Genomic DNA, 17,532 nt, shown 5'->3' with positions numbered 1-17,532 from the left:
CAGCACAGTGACATGAACCAGTGGCTCCAGGTGGAGCTGCCCAAAGTTAGGAAGATCACAGGTATCATAACACAGGGAGCCAAGTCTATGGGGAAGGAGATGTACGTCATCAAGTATGCTCTGCAGTACAGTGACAATGGAATACACTGGACCTACTACACAGATGATGATGATATACCTGTAAAGGTGAGTTCATGAAAATAAAACTTATGTTTCAGGAACCGCATTATTGCAGTTTTTTTCTTTTGTAGTTAAAGAGGTTCTAAAGAATCTCTTTCTCTCTGTCTCTCTCCTCCCCTCTCTCTCTCCCTCCTTCATAAATCTAGATGTTTGATGGAAACGCAAACAACAACGACCATGTGAAGAACTACATCTATCCTCCCATCTTCTCTCGCTTCATTCGAATCGTCCCCAAAAGATGGTGGAACTACATCACCATGAGAGTAGAGCTTCTAGGCTGCGACTTTGAGTGACACCTGCATTTTCTGATTAAGTCCTTCCAAGAAATAATGAAAAAAACACAGCAAAAACTTCAAAAAAATTTAGAATCTAGGTACACAGATACACAGTGCCCTGCAAGATTATTAAAACCCCTTGAACATGTTGTTATTTCATACTGGTTACAACTACAAACCCCAGGAGAATTTAGGCGTCTAGACACTAGAAAATGTCTGCCCATTACTTTAAAAAAATAGCTTTGTGGTCAGTCAGACTTGATGCAGACCATCTGTAACTGTCAATCTTCAAGTCTTTCCACAGCCTCTCAGTCAGATTTGGGTCTGGACTTTAACTGGGCCATTCTAACACACAATTCTGCTTTGACTTAAACCACTCTATTGTAGTTCTGGAACGTGGGAGGGCATTTACCAGAGTTAACTATGTAGCATGCCCAAATCAAGAGTTTTTAGTTGATATAAACCATTGAAATGTAACCCTGGCTGCATGTTTACACTGCAAAAACGGATATAATAATAAGTAAAATGTTCTTAAAAATTAGTGTTTTTGTCCTAGATTTGAACAGTTAAATAAGCTCATCTGCCAATGGAATGAGTATTTTGACCCCTAAACTAAGATAATTAGACATCCTGCACTTGAAATAAGATGATGGAGATGAGTTGTTACTATTTTAAGGAAAAAAATCTTATTCCATTGGCAGATCATCTTATTTACCTGCTAAAATCTCGGACAAATACACTAATTTTAAGAAAAAATTATTTATTTTTAGTTCGGTTTTTGCAGTGTATGGTTGTTGTCCTGCTAGAAGGAAAGGCTCTGTCCCCCAATCTGGTGTCTTTTGCAGCTTCTAAAAGGATTTATTATGACCAGAGCACCTTCCTCTGCATGTGTGCTGGCCCCACTACCTAGCTTGGGTTAAACAGGACTTCTAATAACTTTCTTTAAAACGTTGTGATTAATAGCATTAATAATGATTAATGCTTTGCTTTCCTTCACTGGTATGTTCCGAAAGGTTTGTAGTTGTTTTAATGGACTGAATAGTCTTCTGACGTCTGAAGGCATCGGGTTACTGTGTGTTTCCTTTAGGAGTATTAGAGTTAGAGAGGGTTTATACTAATACATGCTACACTTGTTGCAGTACATATCCCATAAACAATGGAAGGATGTCATTAAAGTATGTAAATGATTATACTAAGTTACGGCTCATTTTTTACATCTTTTTAACAAAGGTGGTTACTGCTATGAAATAGGATTTCATGTGAAAGTTACATGTTGCAATGAATTTAGAAAAAAGTATTTCGCGAGAACATATAGTTCCTCTTCCCATGTGTAACAATGCAAATGCGGCAGATATAAACGCCATGTTTCAGTAAGATTTCAATTGCTTTGCTAAATATATTGTGTGTTCCATTAGAATAACAATCATTACAATCCATGTGTGCATCGAATCTTTCAGCACTATATTAATGGAACTTTCATGGAGAGTAGGTAACCAGGAAGAAGAATACTGGATGTACATCTCTCCAGCCAGGTGACCTGAAAGCAAAACCAGACAATGATCCAAAAAATGAGCTCTGAAAAGAAATAAAACGCACAAAGAAGAGAAGCAAACTCAGCAAAGGTGAAAGTAGAAACCTGAGATAAACATGTCATAAGAAACAGAATGAAAAATGTTTTTTTCTTTTGTATTTTATTTCATTATTTTATATGATTTCCAATTTCTATATAACTTGTTATCAGAAAGCCAGACTGAAAGTTATTTGTAATCTTTTGACCACTAAATGTCAGTAACTGTTACATACTCTTCCTTTAATAAGTTATAACACAAAGTAAGAAATAAATGTGTTCTTTGTTTGAAATACATATGGATTTGCTTAGGCTTATAAGTATTATAAGAAATAGAAGTGAACTCATGTAAATATGTAAGTAGATTTAAATGATTGCGTTTCAATAAATATGATTCCTGTCTTTGTGTATTTAGTGTCAACCAGTGATCAATCAAAGTCGTGGGTCTCCTATCCTGGGGCCTTACAGCCCTCTCTCGGTTTCTAAAGCGTGTCACTTTTGGCACCTCTGCTGAGGCCAGTCCTGTCATCAGGACACCGTGGGCCTCCAGAGTCAACAGACGTGCACAGCTGCAAACACACCTTCTGTTTATCCATTTGCTGGTTATGTTAGTCTGGGCAGTCTACGTGTAAAAGTCTCACCACAGATTTGCTACCTGCTACTGATCTGTGAAGCCAGCTTGCCTCATGAACAGCTTTACACAGTCCCCATGGGCACATCACGTTAGCTCAGAGGACTCATTAAACTCTGGTCTTGACTGTAACATAAAAAGCAACTAAATGGCTATTTTTTTGTATATAAACCCTTACAAAAAAGATGTGTGAAAGGTTAATCTCTGACCAATGTGGGGATTGTGTTTTGCATCGTTACACAGTGTATAATAATTATATATTTGCTATTTATACACTAATTCCCTGCAGGTTAAATTTGTCACCTTGTGTCATTAGTCTCTTTTCACTAAAAAGAAAAGTCGAACAAGAAAGATAAAGAGCATTTAATCATAATTATACATCTAAAAATCCCCCATTGTAGTTTTTTACTCAATATTGCTGTGTAAGGTATAGAGGGAATAAACTGAATAACTGGCTGTGGCATTAGGCATTTGGGATTGCTAGTAATGAGTGTTGTGCATTGCTCTGGAGGAATTTTGCCCCACTCTTCTTTGCGGGATTGTTTTAATTCAGGCACACTCAAGTCTTGGCCTGGTTAGGGTTATCCCACAGTGTCTCATAGATTTATGCCAAGACTTGACAATTTTAGGCCACTTCCAACCCTTCATTTAGTTTTTGAGCCATTTAGAGGTGGAATTGTTGGTGTGCTTCATTGTCCTGCCATATAACCCAAGTATGCTTTAGCTTGAGGTCACAAACTGACGACTAGACATCCTCCTTCGGGTTTTCAGCCAGAGGGCAGAATTCGTGCTTTCTGTTATGTTCTGTGAGTCACAAAGTTCCTGAAGCACAAGCACGCGCCAAAGAATAACCCAAAGTCTTGGAGATCATCAGTCTTTTTTTGACAAATGCGAGAGGAACCTTTGAGCTTTTTCTAATTGTTACTGTTTTTCTTTTGGGTCCGCAGTGGTTTTGGTTTTGGAACCTTCCCATGGAGACTATTTCTCCCTTTCTTATTGTTGAATCCTGAACACTAAGCTAAACTGAGTCAAGTGAGGCCTGCAGAACTCAGATGATGTTCTGGGTTCTGTTGGGATCTACTGTAAGAGTCATTGATGTGTTCTTAGAGTCATTTTAGAAAGCAAATGACTTCTAGAAAGGCTCTCCACTGTTCCACGTTTCCCTGTGGTTCCCTGGAGACCTGGACGCCTTAGGGATAGCTTGATTTTCATTGTGAGTGAGGCTAGAGAAACTAAACCTAAAATCGAGAATCAAAACGACTTCTGGCGACTTCTGGAAACATCAAAGAACTTCTGAAGCCTGTCCATTGGAGCCTGTCCATGCATGCAGCATTTCACTTTAGTCTTCCACTAACCCGTACCTTCACAGTAATCCCATCCGTACTGTACAACTGCAAAGCTGTGTCCCAACCTTTCATGGATGGGTTAGGAAGTTGTTCTTTAGTTGCTTTTCTTGTCAGCTCTGATGCTCTACCAGCAGATGGCGCTGTGAGATCAGTTTTGCTCCTATAGCTAAAACCTCCTGTCAAAGAGTTAAACCTGTCTCACAAATGAAAACCTCTCAGCAGGGCTAGAGATCCTAACAAACACGAGCTGTGCAAAATAGCAAGACTTATGAAATATTTGTGGGTAGAATGCAGTTTTATGCTTTCTCTGCATGATAAAAAATCTTGTTCTGTCTGTAAATGACTCAACTAATTATTTGGATTTATATCTACAGGATCTTTACATTCTGTAGTGTCCTGAACCATTGGTAATCGGTACAACCAAACAACATCAAACATAATAATATATTGCTCATTGTTGTTTTATTTTCATTGTTAGGGGGCACTAACAATGTTTCACAACAATTTGACAATAAGCCGCAGTTAAGTTTCTCTCCATTGTCTTAGTGGCACAACCTCTGCATTAGTACACTAAAGTCACGTTGGAGGCATCTTCACTGGGAAAATGAAGCCATCAGAACATGCCATGTTTGATGCCATTGAACAAATGACTGCCTGTCGTGTGGCAACGTGGATCTGGACTGGCTGAGAAAACAGCCACAACTCGGGAAAAGTGTAGAGTCTACACTTTTCTCATTTTCATCTGTTCTGATTGGCTAAACGCAGCTAAAAGAACATCTAATCATGCTGTTAATGTAGTATTTCTTCATTTTGCTACAACATCCCTGCAATGATGACATGTGTCTACTCCAGGTAAGGGAGCTATTACCGATAGAAAGTACATTTGAAAAAAACAGTTAAGTGGTTCGTTTTGACTTTATTTCACAAAAGACAATGAGCTTGTTGTAAATTAAATTTATCTAGTTGTCTGCAAAAGTTTTTTGCTGTCTCTATATTGCTTTAAAATATTTTTAATGCACAATATAAAAGAAAACGCTAATATTAACACATGTCTTGTTTTATGTAATATTTGTACATTCAACCTACTTATTGGCATTGGTGAGAGCTACTAGACACAACCAGTTTTCCCTTGAATGGAAGCAGTAGTTTTTACCATGTGGGTATCAGCTTTTATTTTTCTCATGGCACGGCGACTTGTGATAATAATAGCAGGTTCTCAACACTCGATATAACAGCACCTGATCCCTTAGTAAACCACAGACATAGCTGAAGATGATGCAGGTTCTGATATATCGCCATGATCACTGTGTATTATGGTCTGCCTGGTGACACAGCAACTGGATCCTCATCAGAAATATCTGCAGATCATGTTCTGCTCGGCGGCCCACACCATAGCTGTTTACAAACAGGATTTTGGGGGTGGGGTGGGTTGGGGGTTAACCGGGAAACATTTCATTACTCATTGGGCTCCGTCGCACACACACATCCTTCCTATAAATACAAAGTGAGGACCGGGCCTTCAGTTCCATTGACTTCCATTCATTTTCAACCTTTTCTATGGCCTAATCCTTAATCTGACCCTCACCTTAAACCTAAATCTGGAACAAACTTTCAGAAAACAGCCAAAACACAGAATTCCTTTAAATCAAGACAGAAAAGCCACCCGTTTACAGTTGCTTTTTACCCATTATAACAAGGCAAGGCAAGGCAAATTTATTTATATAGCACAATTCAGTACAAAGACAATGCAAAGTGCTTTACATGATTAAAATATAGCACATTAAAACAGAATAAAATCAAGTAGGAATAAAATGTAGATAGAAAATAGAACAAAAAAGTGGTGATTCAGTTAACTAGAACAGTTGAAGGCAATCCATGTTCATGTTTATAACAGAAACATTGATTTGACGTGTATTGATGTTTTTCAACTTGATAAATGTACTGTTTGTTACTGGTCTCACAACCACTGACCATTTCGATGCGATTATGTGTTTATGTTTTCATGATGCAAAGCACTTTGAACTGCTTTGCTGCTGAAATGTGCTATACAAATAAACTTGACTTGACCTAAACCTAACCCCTAGCCTAGAAAAAAAAGTGAGGACCAAAAAACAGGTCCTCACTTTACTAGTAAAATGTGCAAAACATGTTCTCACTCAGCTGCAAGTACAAGTACACACACACACACACACACACACACACACACACACACACACACACACACACGCCCTGCTGCGTCACCGCCCCCTTGGAGCCGGGCTCGTTTAAAAGCGCCAGTCCTCTGCCTGAGAGCTTACTGAAGACCTGTAGACGGGACTCACTGGGATATTCTATTCAACTGACATTTTTTAGGAAATTACCCGATAATCATTGACCCGGCTGGTGACGTCATGAAGTCCCCGAAACTAAAAACTCCAGGTATAGTTCCGTGTTTATTCATCATTAAAACAACCCGCGTCTCGTTTCCTCTGTCACCTGGTTGAACGTCAAGGTGTAGGCTTCGCTCTCCAGCGATGGACTTTCACTGTAACTGACCCTTCCTGCCTCCCGTTGCTCCGCTCTGCAGCCAAGTTCGTCAAGGAGGAGGACCTGAGCGACGTCCTGTGCGAGTTCGACGCGGTGATCGAAGACTTCACGTCGCCCGTGGAGAAGCGACACTTTCGGTACGACGAGCACCTGAAGACGGTGAAGCGGAGGAGCAGCGTGAGCGTGGTCAGCGACAGCGGCATCAGCGACACGGACAGTGAGTGCTGCCGCTGCCTCCAGGGCTCCCATCCTCCTCCTCTCCGCTTTTCTGCTCGCTGATCGGGGTTATTATTCTGCTCATATGGTCCCACATAGGTGGGGGCTGCTTTAAATCCGGTCACTGACAGAAGCTCTTAAAAGTCAGGTGATTTCAAATAGAATGCATGTTCCTGACCTGAGCTTCCTCTGCAGTGCGCATAACGCTCCTCTTTTACCTTTCATTTAAACCCACATACACATGCAGGTATGCAACATACCTGCATGTGTAATTAGCAGTGACAAGGTTGCATGGGGGTGGGGGCTATGTTTATATGCACAACATTTAATGATCGGATTAGAATGTATTCAAGAAGTATTAAATAATCAGATTGTACTGTTTATATGGGCACATAGCAGTTATCAAATTCCCTTAAAAAACACAGAAGAAGTACTTCCATCTTTACTAAACAAGAAAAATAGTAAACAAAGCAATGCTATATGAGTTTGCTTGTCTTCTGAGCGCCCAGGCTGGGCCCTCCTTGTCCTTCCATCCAGGCTGGACATGCACAATGTTCTAATTATGGTTGGAACGATCAAATTAATGAAAAGATCAAATTAATGAAAAGTGGGCTTCAATCACTAATAAATAATGAAGTAATCATATGTTTTTTTTTTTTATTAGAGTAGACATACTTATAGATTAACATGTTTAGAAGTTAATGGATCTATAAAGCACTCATTTATCTATTTATTCTTCTTCAACTATGGCATTTTTTGGACCTCTATTTGCCACAGAGATGTGCAGCAAAACACAAGATAAGTGAAAGCAGCAGCATTATGTTGTGACCGTTAAAATGAAGCTTGGATTTTAGGATAAGGATTTTCATTTTCAACTTAACTTGTAGATCTGTCAGTTGTTGTTTTTTTTTATTCTAAACATGATTTTATTTGAAATTCAACTTTTACAATTCAACATTTTCAGTGTCTCAGTATTTAGAGGACTTTGGGGCAAATTTAAAAGCAGTCTCATTCTTGGTAAAGTTGACTTAAGCTATGAAGTGAAAAATCAAGTCTCTTGGGGGCCCTAACCACCAGTTACATTTGCTTTGGGGACGCCTCTCCTCTTTAGCAAACAGCAGGCTAGATTTGTTTTCCCCCCTAACAGAGTTAAGATCAGACCACTGCTGCATATCTTGCCACAGCCGCCCCTCTGCTGCCTCCTCTCTGCAGCTTACTGTCACAGATTCATATATTGCTTTTGCATAGAGTGGTTAAAAAAACCCACGTCTACCCCAGCTGTGGATCTGGCCCCAGGCCCTCAGCTGGGACAGATTCAAATGCTGACATACTGAGAAAACTATCCTCCAGACCCACATATGTGGAAATGCTTCCCCCACACATGTATAAGTGGGTTAGACTTCCGAGGAAGAGTGTGAAATAAGCTTTGTGGCCATAAAAAAAATGTTTTTTGATGGCGTAAACATATTCAGACCATCTTCATCCAATCAACCTTTCATATTGCCTAGTTTATTTATTTGTTTTTTAGTCAGAATATTTGTCGTACCATTACAAACAGCTTCTTCCAACACGTGTGACTGGATCAGTGGTAGAAAAAAAACACCAGGGAGGGGTCTGAACTTGTGTCTTTGGAGCTAAGGAGCCTGTTGGTTTGCTCAAGGGATCAGATTCCTGTCAGAGCCGGGTCCTCTCCAGGGCAGTCTGATGAAGAGAGACCTGTCCGGCGCAGGGATGATCTATTGTCTCCCAGCCTGATGGATTGATCTGCAGGTGAAGGTGCAGATAAATGAAGAGAGACGGCGCCCGCGGTGTGCTGACATGTCGATAAGAAAAGGAACGACTGAAGAAGAAAACGATGTATCAAATATTGATGCTAAGTTCCTGTCTATGAGTGTGTGTGTGTGTGTGTGTGTGTGTGTGTGTGTGTGTGTGTGTGTGTGTGTGTGTGTGTGTGTGTGTATATGTGTGTGTGTGGGCGACCTCTGCCTCATGCTGGCTGTGGGTCACTGAGAGGCGAATAAGTAGGTGCTTGACATCTGACTCGCTGTTAAACTCCTCTGCTGTTCTGCAGACTGGAGCGAATTAGAGCTTCGAGTTCCACCTTGTCCTCTCCCTGTCACGCTCACTTAAGGCTATAGGGGAACGTGAATGAGGCGAGTTAAAGCCCCACTGAGTCATTTTCGAGTGGCGCTCCCCCTACAGGATCCTTTGAAAATAGCACTGTCGTAAATACTCGCTCCCCTTTCGCATACCCACCACGCCCCACAGCAGGCCCGTATTAAAACAATGTGGTGGACATGACAGACAGTAAATGTTTTATTCAAAACTACTACATCCATCAAATAAATTGGACCACATTTTATTACTATTTGATCCTTTTCAGTCCTTAGAAAAATCAAAAATATTTATCACAAGAGAAAATTGGTCAATTTAATTCTATTCAATTAAATTTTATTTATATAGCGCCAATTCATGAACCATCTCTTTCCAAAATCAAATTTAATCAGATTATACAGATTGGTCAAAAAACTTTCCCATCTAAGGAAACCCTGAAGGTTACATCAAGTCTTGACAAGCAGCATTCACTCCTCCTGGAGAAGCGTAGAGCCACAGGAAGAGTCATCTGCATTGTACATGGCTTTGCTGCAATCCCTCATACTGAGCAAGCATGAAGCGACAGTGGGAAGAAAAACTCCCCATTAACGGGAAGGAAAAACCTCCGACAGAACCGGGCTCAGTATGAACGGTCATCTGCCTCGACCGACTGGGGTTACAGAAGACAGAGCAGAGACACAACAAGAGAGACAAACAAGCACAGAAGCACATATTGATCTAGTAATCTGTTCTACATTAGATGGTAATAGCGGGTGAGCCGTCTTCTCTGGTTGATGTCACAGTTAACAGAACACCAGACCAGGTGTACCTACTATGAAGAAAAAAGAGAGAGAGCAAAAAGTTCAAAGCTGAAATGACAACAGTCATTTCAATGCAATGCAATACAAAACTAGAGAACAGTAGAAATCAGCTGAGTGATAAAATAGGCCCCGATGTCCTCCAGTAACCTTAGCCTATAGCAGCATAACTATAGAGGTAGCTCAGGGTAACATGAGCCACTCTGACTAGAAGCTTTGTCACAAAGGAAAGTTTTAAGCCTCGTCTTAAAAGGAAACACGGTGTTACCTTTTTATCTGATACCACAGTATCAACGGTGCTACAATTGGCCGCCGCACTTTTCTTGCTGTTTAAAGTCTTGTTCATGAGCATATAAGTAGAACAGGTTCTAAAATGAGCGCTGGTCGCAGCACACAATAGAGATGTTTGTTTTGTTTCTTTTTATGTGTGGCCCTGTCCCTCCCCAACTTGTTGCTGTGCACTGTCAGCTGTGAGGTGACAGAAAGTAAAGCTCCTACAAAGTCAGCTATCTGGAAATATTTCTGCACCTGGAACACATGGATGGTCATGGCATAGAAACTAAAATCTCTCTTATTAAAGGAATGCTGTTTCAAAACAATCATTGAGCACCAGGTGTGTTATTCTGACAAATTAAGAAATGTTTAGACAAATACAGTTTCTGCACTCCAAATGTTTCGATAGCTATGTTTACATGCACAACATTTTATGATCGGATTGAAATGTATTCATATTAATAACCATAAAATAATCAGATTGTACCGTTTATATGGGCACACAATCGATTAATCCGATCACAACGTGAGTGTCTATGCACCTGGCTTTATTCAGAATAGAACCACTCTGACATGCGCAGTTATGAAATTCCTCTATAAAACACAGAAGAAGAAGTACCTCCATCTTTTCTAAACAGGAAAAAATAGCAAACAAAGCAGTATTGCAAGTTTGTTTGTCTTCCGAGCACAAAGGCTGAACTTGCACCAGCTTCTAACTACGGTTAAAACATCACTGAATAAATAACAGTTTTGAGCTCTTTCAATATTTTAAATAGAGAGGTTGCACACACATTTTTGCATTTCCGCCACTCACCAACATAAAATAATTCCCGTTTACGTCGGGCGCACATTGAGAATAACTTGACCCTGACAAGCGTTTACATGCATGTTGATTGGATTATCAATCTGCATAAACCACCCCTCTCATTTGGATTACAATTTAATTCAGATTGAGCTGAATCCGATCACAATGTTCCGATCGGCTTGTTTACATGACGCACTTTTGTTTTGATCGGCTTTTATTCCCATTACTTTTGTCCATGTAAACGTAGCTGATGCTGAATCTTTTCGGGGTTCATTTTTGACATCTCTCTGTCTGAGGAAGTAGGCAGTTACTGTTCACAAAGCTTTAGAGCCACACAGTGAGAAAAAGGTATAAACAGAAGTTGTTCACATGAACTAAGTCTCATAACAAGTATCTGCTTTTCCGTGTCTCCGGGAGATTTTCTGCCACGTGCACATGCTGCATGTGGATGACAGGCCGCATACAAAGGCTGCCATTAACAGAGAATTCAGACGAGGAGATGCTCCACTGACACAGATCAGCACAAAAGGGAACGCTCACCCAGACTAATTTGTCTGTTTTTTTTGTCTCTCCGACAGGTGCCGATTCGCTCAACAGAAATAGCTTCAGCTTTAGTGATGAGAGGCTGAACTCCCCCACCGTGCACTCCCCCGCTACAACCTCTCCACCTCTGATGTCACCCAAACGTGAGCTTGGCACCTCTAACACACTCACTGTTATCCTCACCGCCTATGGAATGGGAGGATTATCCCATAAAAACAAAACATTTAAGGAGGAATAAACATAAGAAACAGTGAGTTAAAATGCATGTCATAATAGTTAAGAACCACATAAGGAGCGGTAGGGTTGTCATCTTTACCGATTAAAGTTTTTCCTTACTTATACCTGTTGAATAAAGAAAGTAATGCATGTTGTTATATAGCACCAAATCCCAATAAATTGTAATCTTGGGGTACTTTAAATGCAAACAACTATAAATAATTTAACTCACCATAGGGATATCCACAATCATTACCGTATATACCAATTGATTCAATTAGCATGCATATCAAAATATTCAGATTATGAAAATAATGAAATGTCAAGAACAGGGCCACAGTTGCTTGTTAACAGGAACAAACTTTACCTTCTAAATTAAATTCCACAATTATTCATTTAGATAAAATTTTAGGATTTGTATTCTTTCATTTCCAGTCACTACTCAGCCTTTGCACACACAGATACACATGGGGAAAAAACAGTTAACTAATTGATGGCATAATTCCTTTAATGCGGAAGACCGTGTTCTGGCCTCCATTGGTGCTTTTCAGTTTTATAAAATAGCAAGAATCTCAGGAAAATGTTTGATTAGGTTGAAATAGCTGAAGGAGTAAGGATAAAATACATATATAGGATACATATTTATTTATGAACAAGGAGTTATTATTTCACGATATTTTTGCCACTTCCGTTATTCCATATTTCCTTCGTGAATCCCAGAGAAATCCAAGTTTGAGCCATGTTGGAACATTTTACATGCAGAAGATTCTGATGAGATTAATATCACGGAATTAATAAATCACCCAGAGAAAATACACGAGGCATCATATAGTGTCTGAAATGTCTTTCTGTCTCTCCTGCAGCCAAACTGGGTGACACTAAAGAGCTGGAGGACTTCATCGCCGACCTGGACCGGACATTAGAGAGTAAGTGTTAATGCAACCCGTCTGTCACAACTCGATGATTAACTAGCCGGTACGCCGGCGCCACTCGCTCTTCGGGATTAATGTGGCCGTTTGAGTCAGCTATGCTAACGGCCTCTCGTAAAGCGGTGCATGGGTCCCTACCCTCGGCTTTCCATGAAACAACGATGCGCCCGGATACCTTCAGGCCTCTCGGGTTACACAGACACGGTTTCACTTTGCTGCCTATCACCTCAGTGTGATGTAAATTCTTCTACAAACACTGTGAAATTTGCGGTTTGCAAAAGGGTCCATCTTTTACCTCTTTGTTTGCACATGTAACTCACCTGATAGTCTTTTTTTCCTAATCCATTCTGAAGGATTTATCTTAGGAGCCCACAGTCTGCAGAATACAGGATCTCACTGTTAGTTCCAGAAACTGACAGCATGCATGATTACAGAGTTGACATTTTAATCTGGCTCATATTAGCATGGTTAGTGATCTCTTTGTGCATTCCCTCTAAGTGGATCCTTAAATGGATTTCCAAAAGACTGCCAACATTTCCGGACTCTCCATTAAAATGAGTGAACTTTGCTGTAAAACATTCACCTTTCCTGTTATCTGCTGAAGACTCCATCGTTGGTGCATAATTGAACAGAAGGAATCACCAAAACGCCTCTGTAGTAAATAGTTTTCATTCCGGAAAGTTCTTACAACTTTTGTTCATCTTCTAACTTTATCTTGAACTCTTTTACTGATGCTGAAAAAAGTTTTTGTTCCACAGGAACAGAGTGATGATTCCTGCACAATCCGGTAACCTTACTTGGTGTGTTCACTGATATGAAAAAATACATCAATTATTTTATTACAACCACCCAAACATCAATCAGAGCTGGTCAAGTGTGATATTCCCCTTCTCTGATCTCTCCTTTTCGTCAGTGCATCCTTATAGTGTATGATTGTGTCGTAATGGTTATTATAACCTTGCTCTGCTTTAACATGATTCCCCCAAAACTCTGACTTGAAATGAGGAAGAAGCTGAGTTGTTTACCTCACAGAACATCATGGAAGGTACGATGTTCTGTAACAGCACATAGCTGAATTGTGTGGGACCTCTGTAGCTGGGGGTTGTGTGTTGGAACTTGCATTTAGGATGAGGAATGTGAGCTGCTGGAAGCCAGAGAGCACAAATGGAAACTGTAAATGTCAGAAACGAAAACACACAGAAGCAGCAGCCTTTCGCCGTTCCGTAAAACTGAACTGAGGCAGTCAGCCTCGTCTCCTGTCAGCCCTCCTAAGAATCCCGGGTTTTACGATGCCCAGCCTGTTAAAGCAAGCGTGTGCCGCTCTGGGAATAGATCCAGCGACCCAGAAGCCAGCACTCCTGTCCTGATCAGGTCTCTATCTATCTCTCTCTCTCTCTCTCTCTCTCTCTATCTATCTTTCTGTTCTTAGGCATGTGACCCAGGAGCTCTCTGCCATCTTGGAGCGTAGCCATGACGGAAGGAGGGAGCAGATTTGTGAACGCACACTGAGCAGTTAAAATGCACCTGCCCCAACACATAGAGAGCGCCACCCAACAGGATGCAGCTGCACGGAACAGCAGCTGGCAAAGCACCCCGCTGCCGCATCAGATCCATCCAGAAGCCCTAAAGTCTGCTGCATCCAGTCCACACACAGTTTCTGGACTCTGAAGACTACAGGGAGGGTCCCGATCCTCTCTGCTTTCATTCGAACTAAAAAGTTTCGAGTTTGGATCCCATCCTAATGGACAGGCCAGACTCCACTCCCTCATCCATAACCTGAGCTGGAAGAGTAATAAAAAAAAAAGGCTCTTTATAACAGATTTTTTTTTTTAAAGCTTCTTGGTGTAAATGTACGATTCTTGTTGTGAAATATATTTTTGTATCTTCTGTATATAATGTCTCAGATTCTATTTTTGCTGATTGGAAATATTAAGTTCAGGCTCACATTGACTGGAGTGATTCATTGTGAAGGGAAAACTGGAAAGCAGCGTCTGTATTTAGTACAGTTAACACCTGCCAGAGAAAATATTCAACTATTAAATATTGTTAACTTTGTAACATGGGACTCTTGTATTTATTTTAAATTCAAACAACTGCCTCCCTTTTGTCTCCTGTCTGCTTCATACACAGTCATAAAAAGTGTGGAAAAGAATGGCATGAAGTCGTTTTCAGGTCATGTAAGAAGGAAACAAAACAGATCTAATATACTTTCAAGAATTTCTACAAATGAGTTGCTTCAAAAGTGCTTATAATGCCCTTTTTTTTACATAAAACATACATATAGATACCATGCCAGCTTTCATAAATAAACCATTATCTCAGGTTTATTATTGAAGGCATAATTATCTTGTTTATGTTTTTGGTTCCTGACTGAAAATCCCAGATGTTGACATGGTTTGGGTGTTTTAGAGGCTCTGTGAAGTTGTTACTAGTAATAACTTCCTTATCCATAGACAGATGTGATAAAGCAGTGAGTTTGTAGAAGAGGGGATCACACCCAGTGGGAACTAGAAGGCTAAACTCCTGTTTGAGCTGATTTTAGTGTCTAAAGCAACTCTTTCACTGTGAGAAGCTTCTTTTTTATTTTGTTTTTGGTTGTAAAAATGGAAGAGTAGTCAGTTGAATAGTTGCACTACTAAAGATTACACACAATGTATGGGATCAGTATGAAAAATCATATCAGTCTTATTATCAGACTCAAGTCTTTAAACATCCTTTTCATTCAAAGGGTAAATTCTTGTTTTTCAGGGAGCCTACATTGCATGAAAGTAATGGGAAAAACATTTTGTAAAGTCACATTTAATCTCAGAATCACAACATTAACAGTTTAACTGTAAATTCAAAGATCATATTGTATTAGTCCATTTTAAACTAATAGTAGTTGCACTAAAATGATGATCAATGACCTAACAAGAATGGATAAACAAACATGAAATCTAACTAATTAAAGCAGAATCCCAGAATTTCAGATTTTGCTGTCACTTGTAAAAGCCTCAAAGATGGTAAACTCCAGAGTTTTTCCACATCTCATAGTAGGATATTATCCCAGCAAACTCAGTCAGCTGATCCGGTGGACCGATACAGCAGCCAGCCTCTGCTGACATAATTTTGCTCAGCTGAGTAATCAGTGCTAAACGTTGGTGTCCTGTGAAAGTATAAAAGGTTCAAATCCGCTAATAAAGCGCAACCACACGTTTTGCCATATTTCACTTAAAACTCACATCAGAGACCCTCATGTCCTCCATGCAACAACTATTTTAGTCTTCCATTACACGTCTGTTTTCTTATCTGTAGAGCTGTGGTGCAGTCCTCCAAAGAGGAAGAAAATAACTATTAGCGTTAGCAACGAGATGGAAAATCCACTTTCTTCTGAGAATGTATCTTATAGAGGTAGGAACAGACATACTGAAATAGACTCAACAAATCTCCTAGCTTCTATGCCCATTCATCATCCACTCCACAAAGCAGCGCTTATGTAACGTCTTTAGCAACAGGGTCTATTTCCAGAGGTGGAGGGAGACTGGAGGGTGTGACCCCACTCTGCAGCAGCTGAGGCAGAAGTCTCCTGATGTCACAGGCACCCCTCTGTCTGTTGACCACCGGAGGTCAAAGGTCACCAATGGGTGGCAGGCGTGCTTGAATGCTGGTTTCATTCAGACGGTGCAGCAGGTGCAGACAGACTGGCACGAGCTGTTAAATGGAGTCAAATATTCTCTTTTCTTCAGGTTTGTTATGGGGGTTTAAACTTTCAGTTCCTTTTAACATTTTGCCAGCACTGCAGCATGTCATCAGTGACACGGTTCTGGCCTGTCAATGTCTTGCTTCTAAAGAATTTTAAAACCCGAAGGCATTGCACAGCAGGTTAGATGAAAAAAGCCGTTTTAAATATGCACCATATTAACCTGAAAAACCAGACTGATAATATATGGTGCCCTGGGTTAGTTCTACACATTATTAATCTGGGTCAGCTCCCATCGAATCCGTTTGGGGAAAGGAGGGACATTCAGCAGAACTTTCCAAGCTGATTGGGCAAAGCAACACCTAGTGCCCGTCTACCAAAGGTTGGTTTTAGCCAATCATGGCATCAGATGAAAATGTTGTAAGGAGGCCAAAACCCTTCTTGTTATTCCTCTTTCAAAGATGAAATTGGGGATTATGACAAAACTGATGTAATAGCGCCTGCATCCTCCTGCACTGCCATGATTATTTTGGTTTGGCTCGGCAGCTCTTGCTTTTGTCCAAGCAGGATGTCCCGCCTTAAACCATAATACTGCAACGTGACTGACCGACTCATGCTGGGTTTTTTCTCCAACAGTTGTGGAACAAGAGGGATTCTCGTCATTTAATGCCATTTATCTTGATTTTACCTGATAGACTAGCACAAGGTAGGCAAAAATTGTGAGGCAAAGGAAAAAATTATACACGGTTTCCAAACCTTTTGCCAAAAAAATTAAAAGGAAATAGTTTGCCGTGCATTTGTACCTTTTTTGACACTCCTAAATTAAATCCAGAACAACTAATTGCATTTATAAGTCAATAGAGTTTATGGGGAATTGGATGGAGCTAAACAACACAAAGATCGTAAAGATCCAACTGTATAATTGGTGCATATGTGACGTAAACATGCAAGTTGGATCCTCTGTTTGTTCGGCACATACATGCAATTGCACAGTGCTTTCAATCGTTCTGTTAAGTGACTGCTATCTGTTTTTTTTTTTACTTGTACATTTAAATAAGATTCAAATGTGCAAGTATCGATTTTAGCTTCTCAGGAAGTGTTGGCAGTGCATTCAACTTGAACATTATTTCTTGATTTGTGTCTGTGTGTTATGTGTGAAATCTGATCCCGTGTCTCACCAAAATTTCATTATGGTAACATAATAGCCCCATTTACACTACCCTTTTTTAACCGATCCGTGCCGAGTTTGGACCGAGCTTGGATCAGTTAACCGTGCCGAGCTTGGTTCTTATTACCGTTACACATCACGCTAGCACGGTTCCTCACCTCCTAGTGACGATCTACGGTACTACTGCTCTGTAGGATTGAAGGAGGGAACCAAGCAAATAAAAATGGCGGTGTCCGTAACATTCAGGAAGTTATGCTTGGTTATAA

At 40.3% G+C, this 17,532-nt stretch overlaps 2 protein-coding genes across 3 annotated transcripts in view; both read left to right on the top strand.

Moving 5' to 3' along the window:
- f5 (coagulation factor V) overlaps positions 1–1,021 on the top strand; it is a 36,618-nt gene extending 35,597 nt beyond the window's left edge. Inside the window, exons 24-25 of the mRNA XM_036138853.1 lie at positions 4–186; positions 327–1,021. Coding sequence (XP_035994746.1) covers positions 4–186; positions 327–473 — 330 coding nt within the window. The 3' untranslated portion in view covers positions 474–1,021. The remainder of the gene's footprint in view (positions 1–3; positions 187–326) is intronic.
- Positions 1,022–6,284: 5,263 nt separating this feature from the next.
- On the top strand, positions 6,285–14,477 carry rgcc (regulator of cell cycle). Of its 2 annotated transcripts, XM_012876344.3 has the most exons (5): positions 6,285–6,417; positions 6,566–6,742; positions 11,310–11,417; positions 12,354–12,416; positions 13,849–14,477. In XM_012876344.3, the coding sequence occupies exons 1-5, from the start codon at positions 6,390–6,392 to the stop codon at positions 13,854–13,856; spliced, it is 384 nt and encodes a 127-aa protein (XP_012731798.2). In that variant the 5' UTR covers positions 6,285–6,389; the 3' UTR covers positions 13,857–14,477. The 2 variants fall into 2 exon arrangements, with proteins under 2 accessions (XP_012731798.2, XP_012731797.2); XM_012876343.3 differs by lacking the exon at positions 13,849–14,477 and having other exon boundaries at positions 12,354–12,427.
- The last annotated feature ends 3,055 nt before the right edge of the window (positions 14,478–17,532 follow it).

The sequence above is a fragment of the Fundulus heteroclitus genome, chromosome 7 (assembly GCF_011125445.2).
Source record: "Fundulus heteroclitus isolate FHET01 chromosome 7, MU-UCD_Fhet_4.1, whole genome shotgun sequence".
NCBI lineage: Eukaryota > Metazoa > Chordata > Actinopteri > Cyprinodontiformes > Fundulidae > Fundulus > Fundulus heteroclitus.
This window is presented reverse-complemented; position numbering and strand designations above follow the sequence as displayed.

Coding starts and splice junctions, on each gene's coding strand:
- rgcc (XM_012876343.3), top strand. CDS start 6,390: ATGAAGTCCCCGAAACTAAAAACTCCAG. Junction 6,418..6,565: donor CCCGAAACTAAAAACTCCAG/GTATAGTTCCGT, acceptor TCCGCTCTGCAG/CCAAGTTCGTCAAGGAGGAG. Junction 11,418..12,353: donor ACCTCTGATGTCACCCAAAC/GTGAGCTTGGCA, acceptor TCTCTCCTGCAG/CCAAACTGGGTGACACTAAA.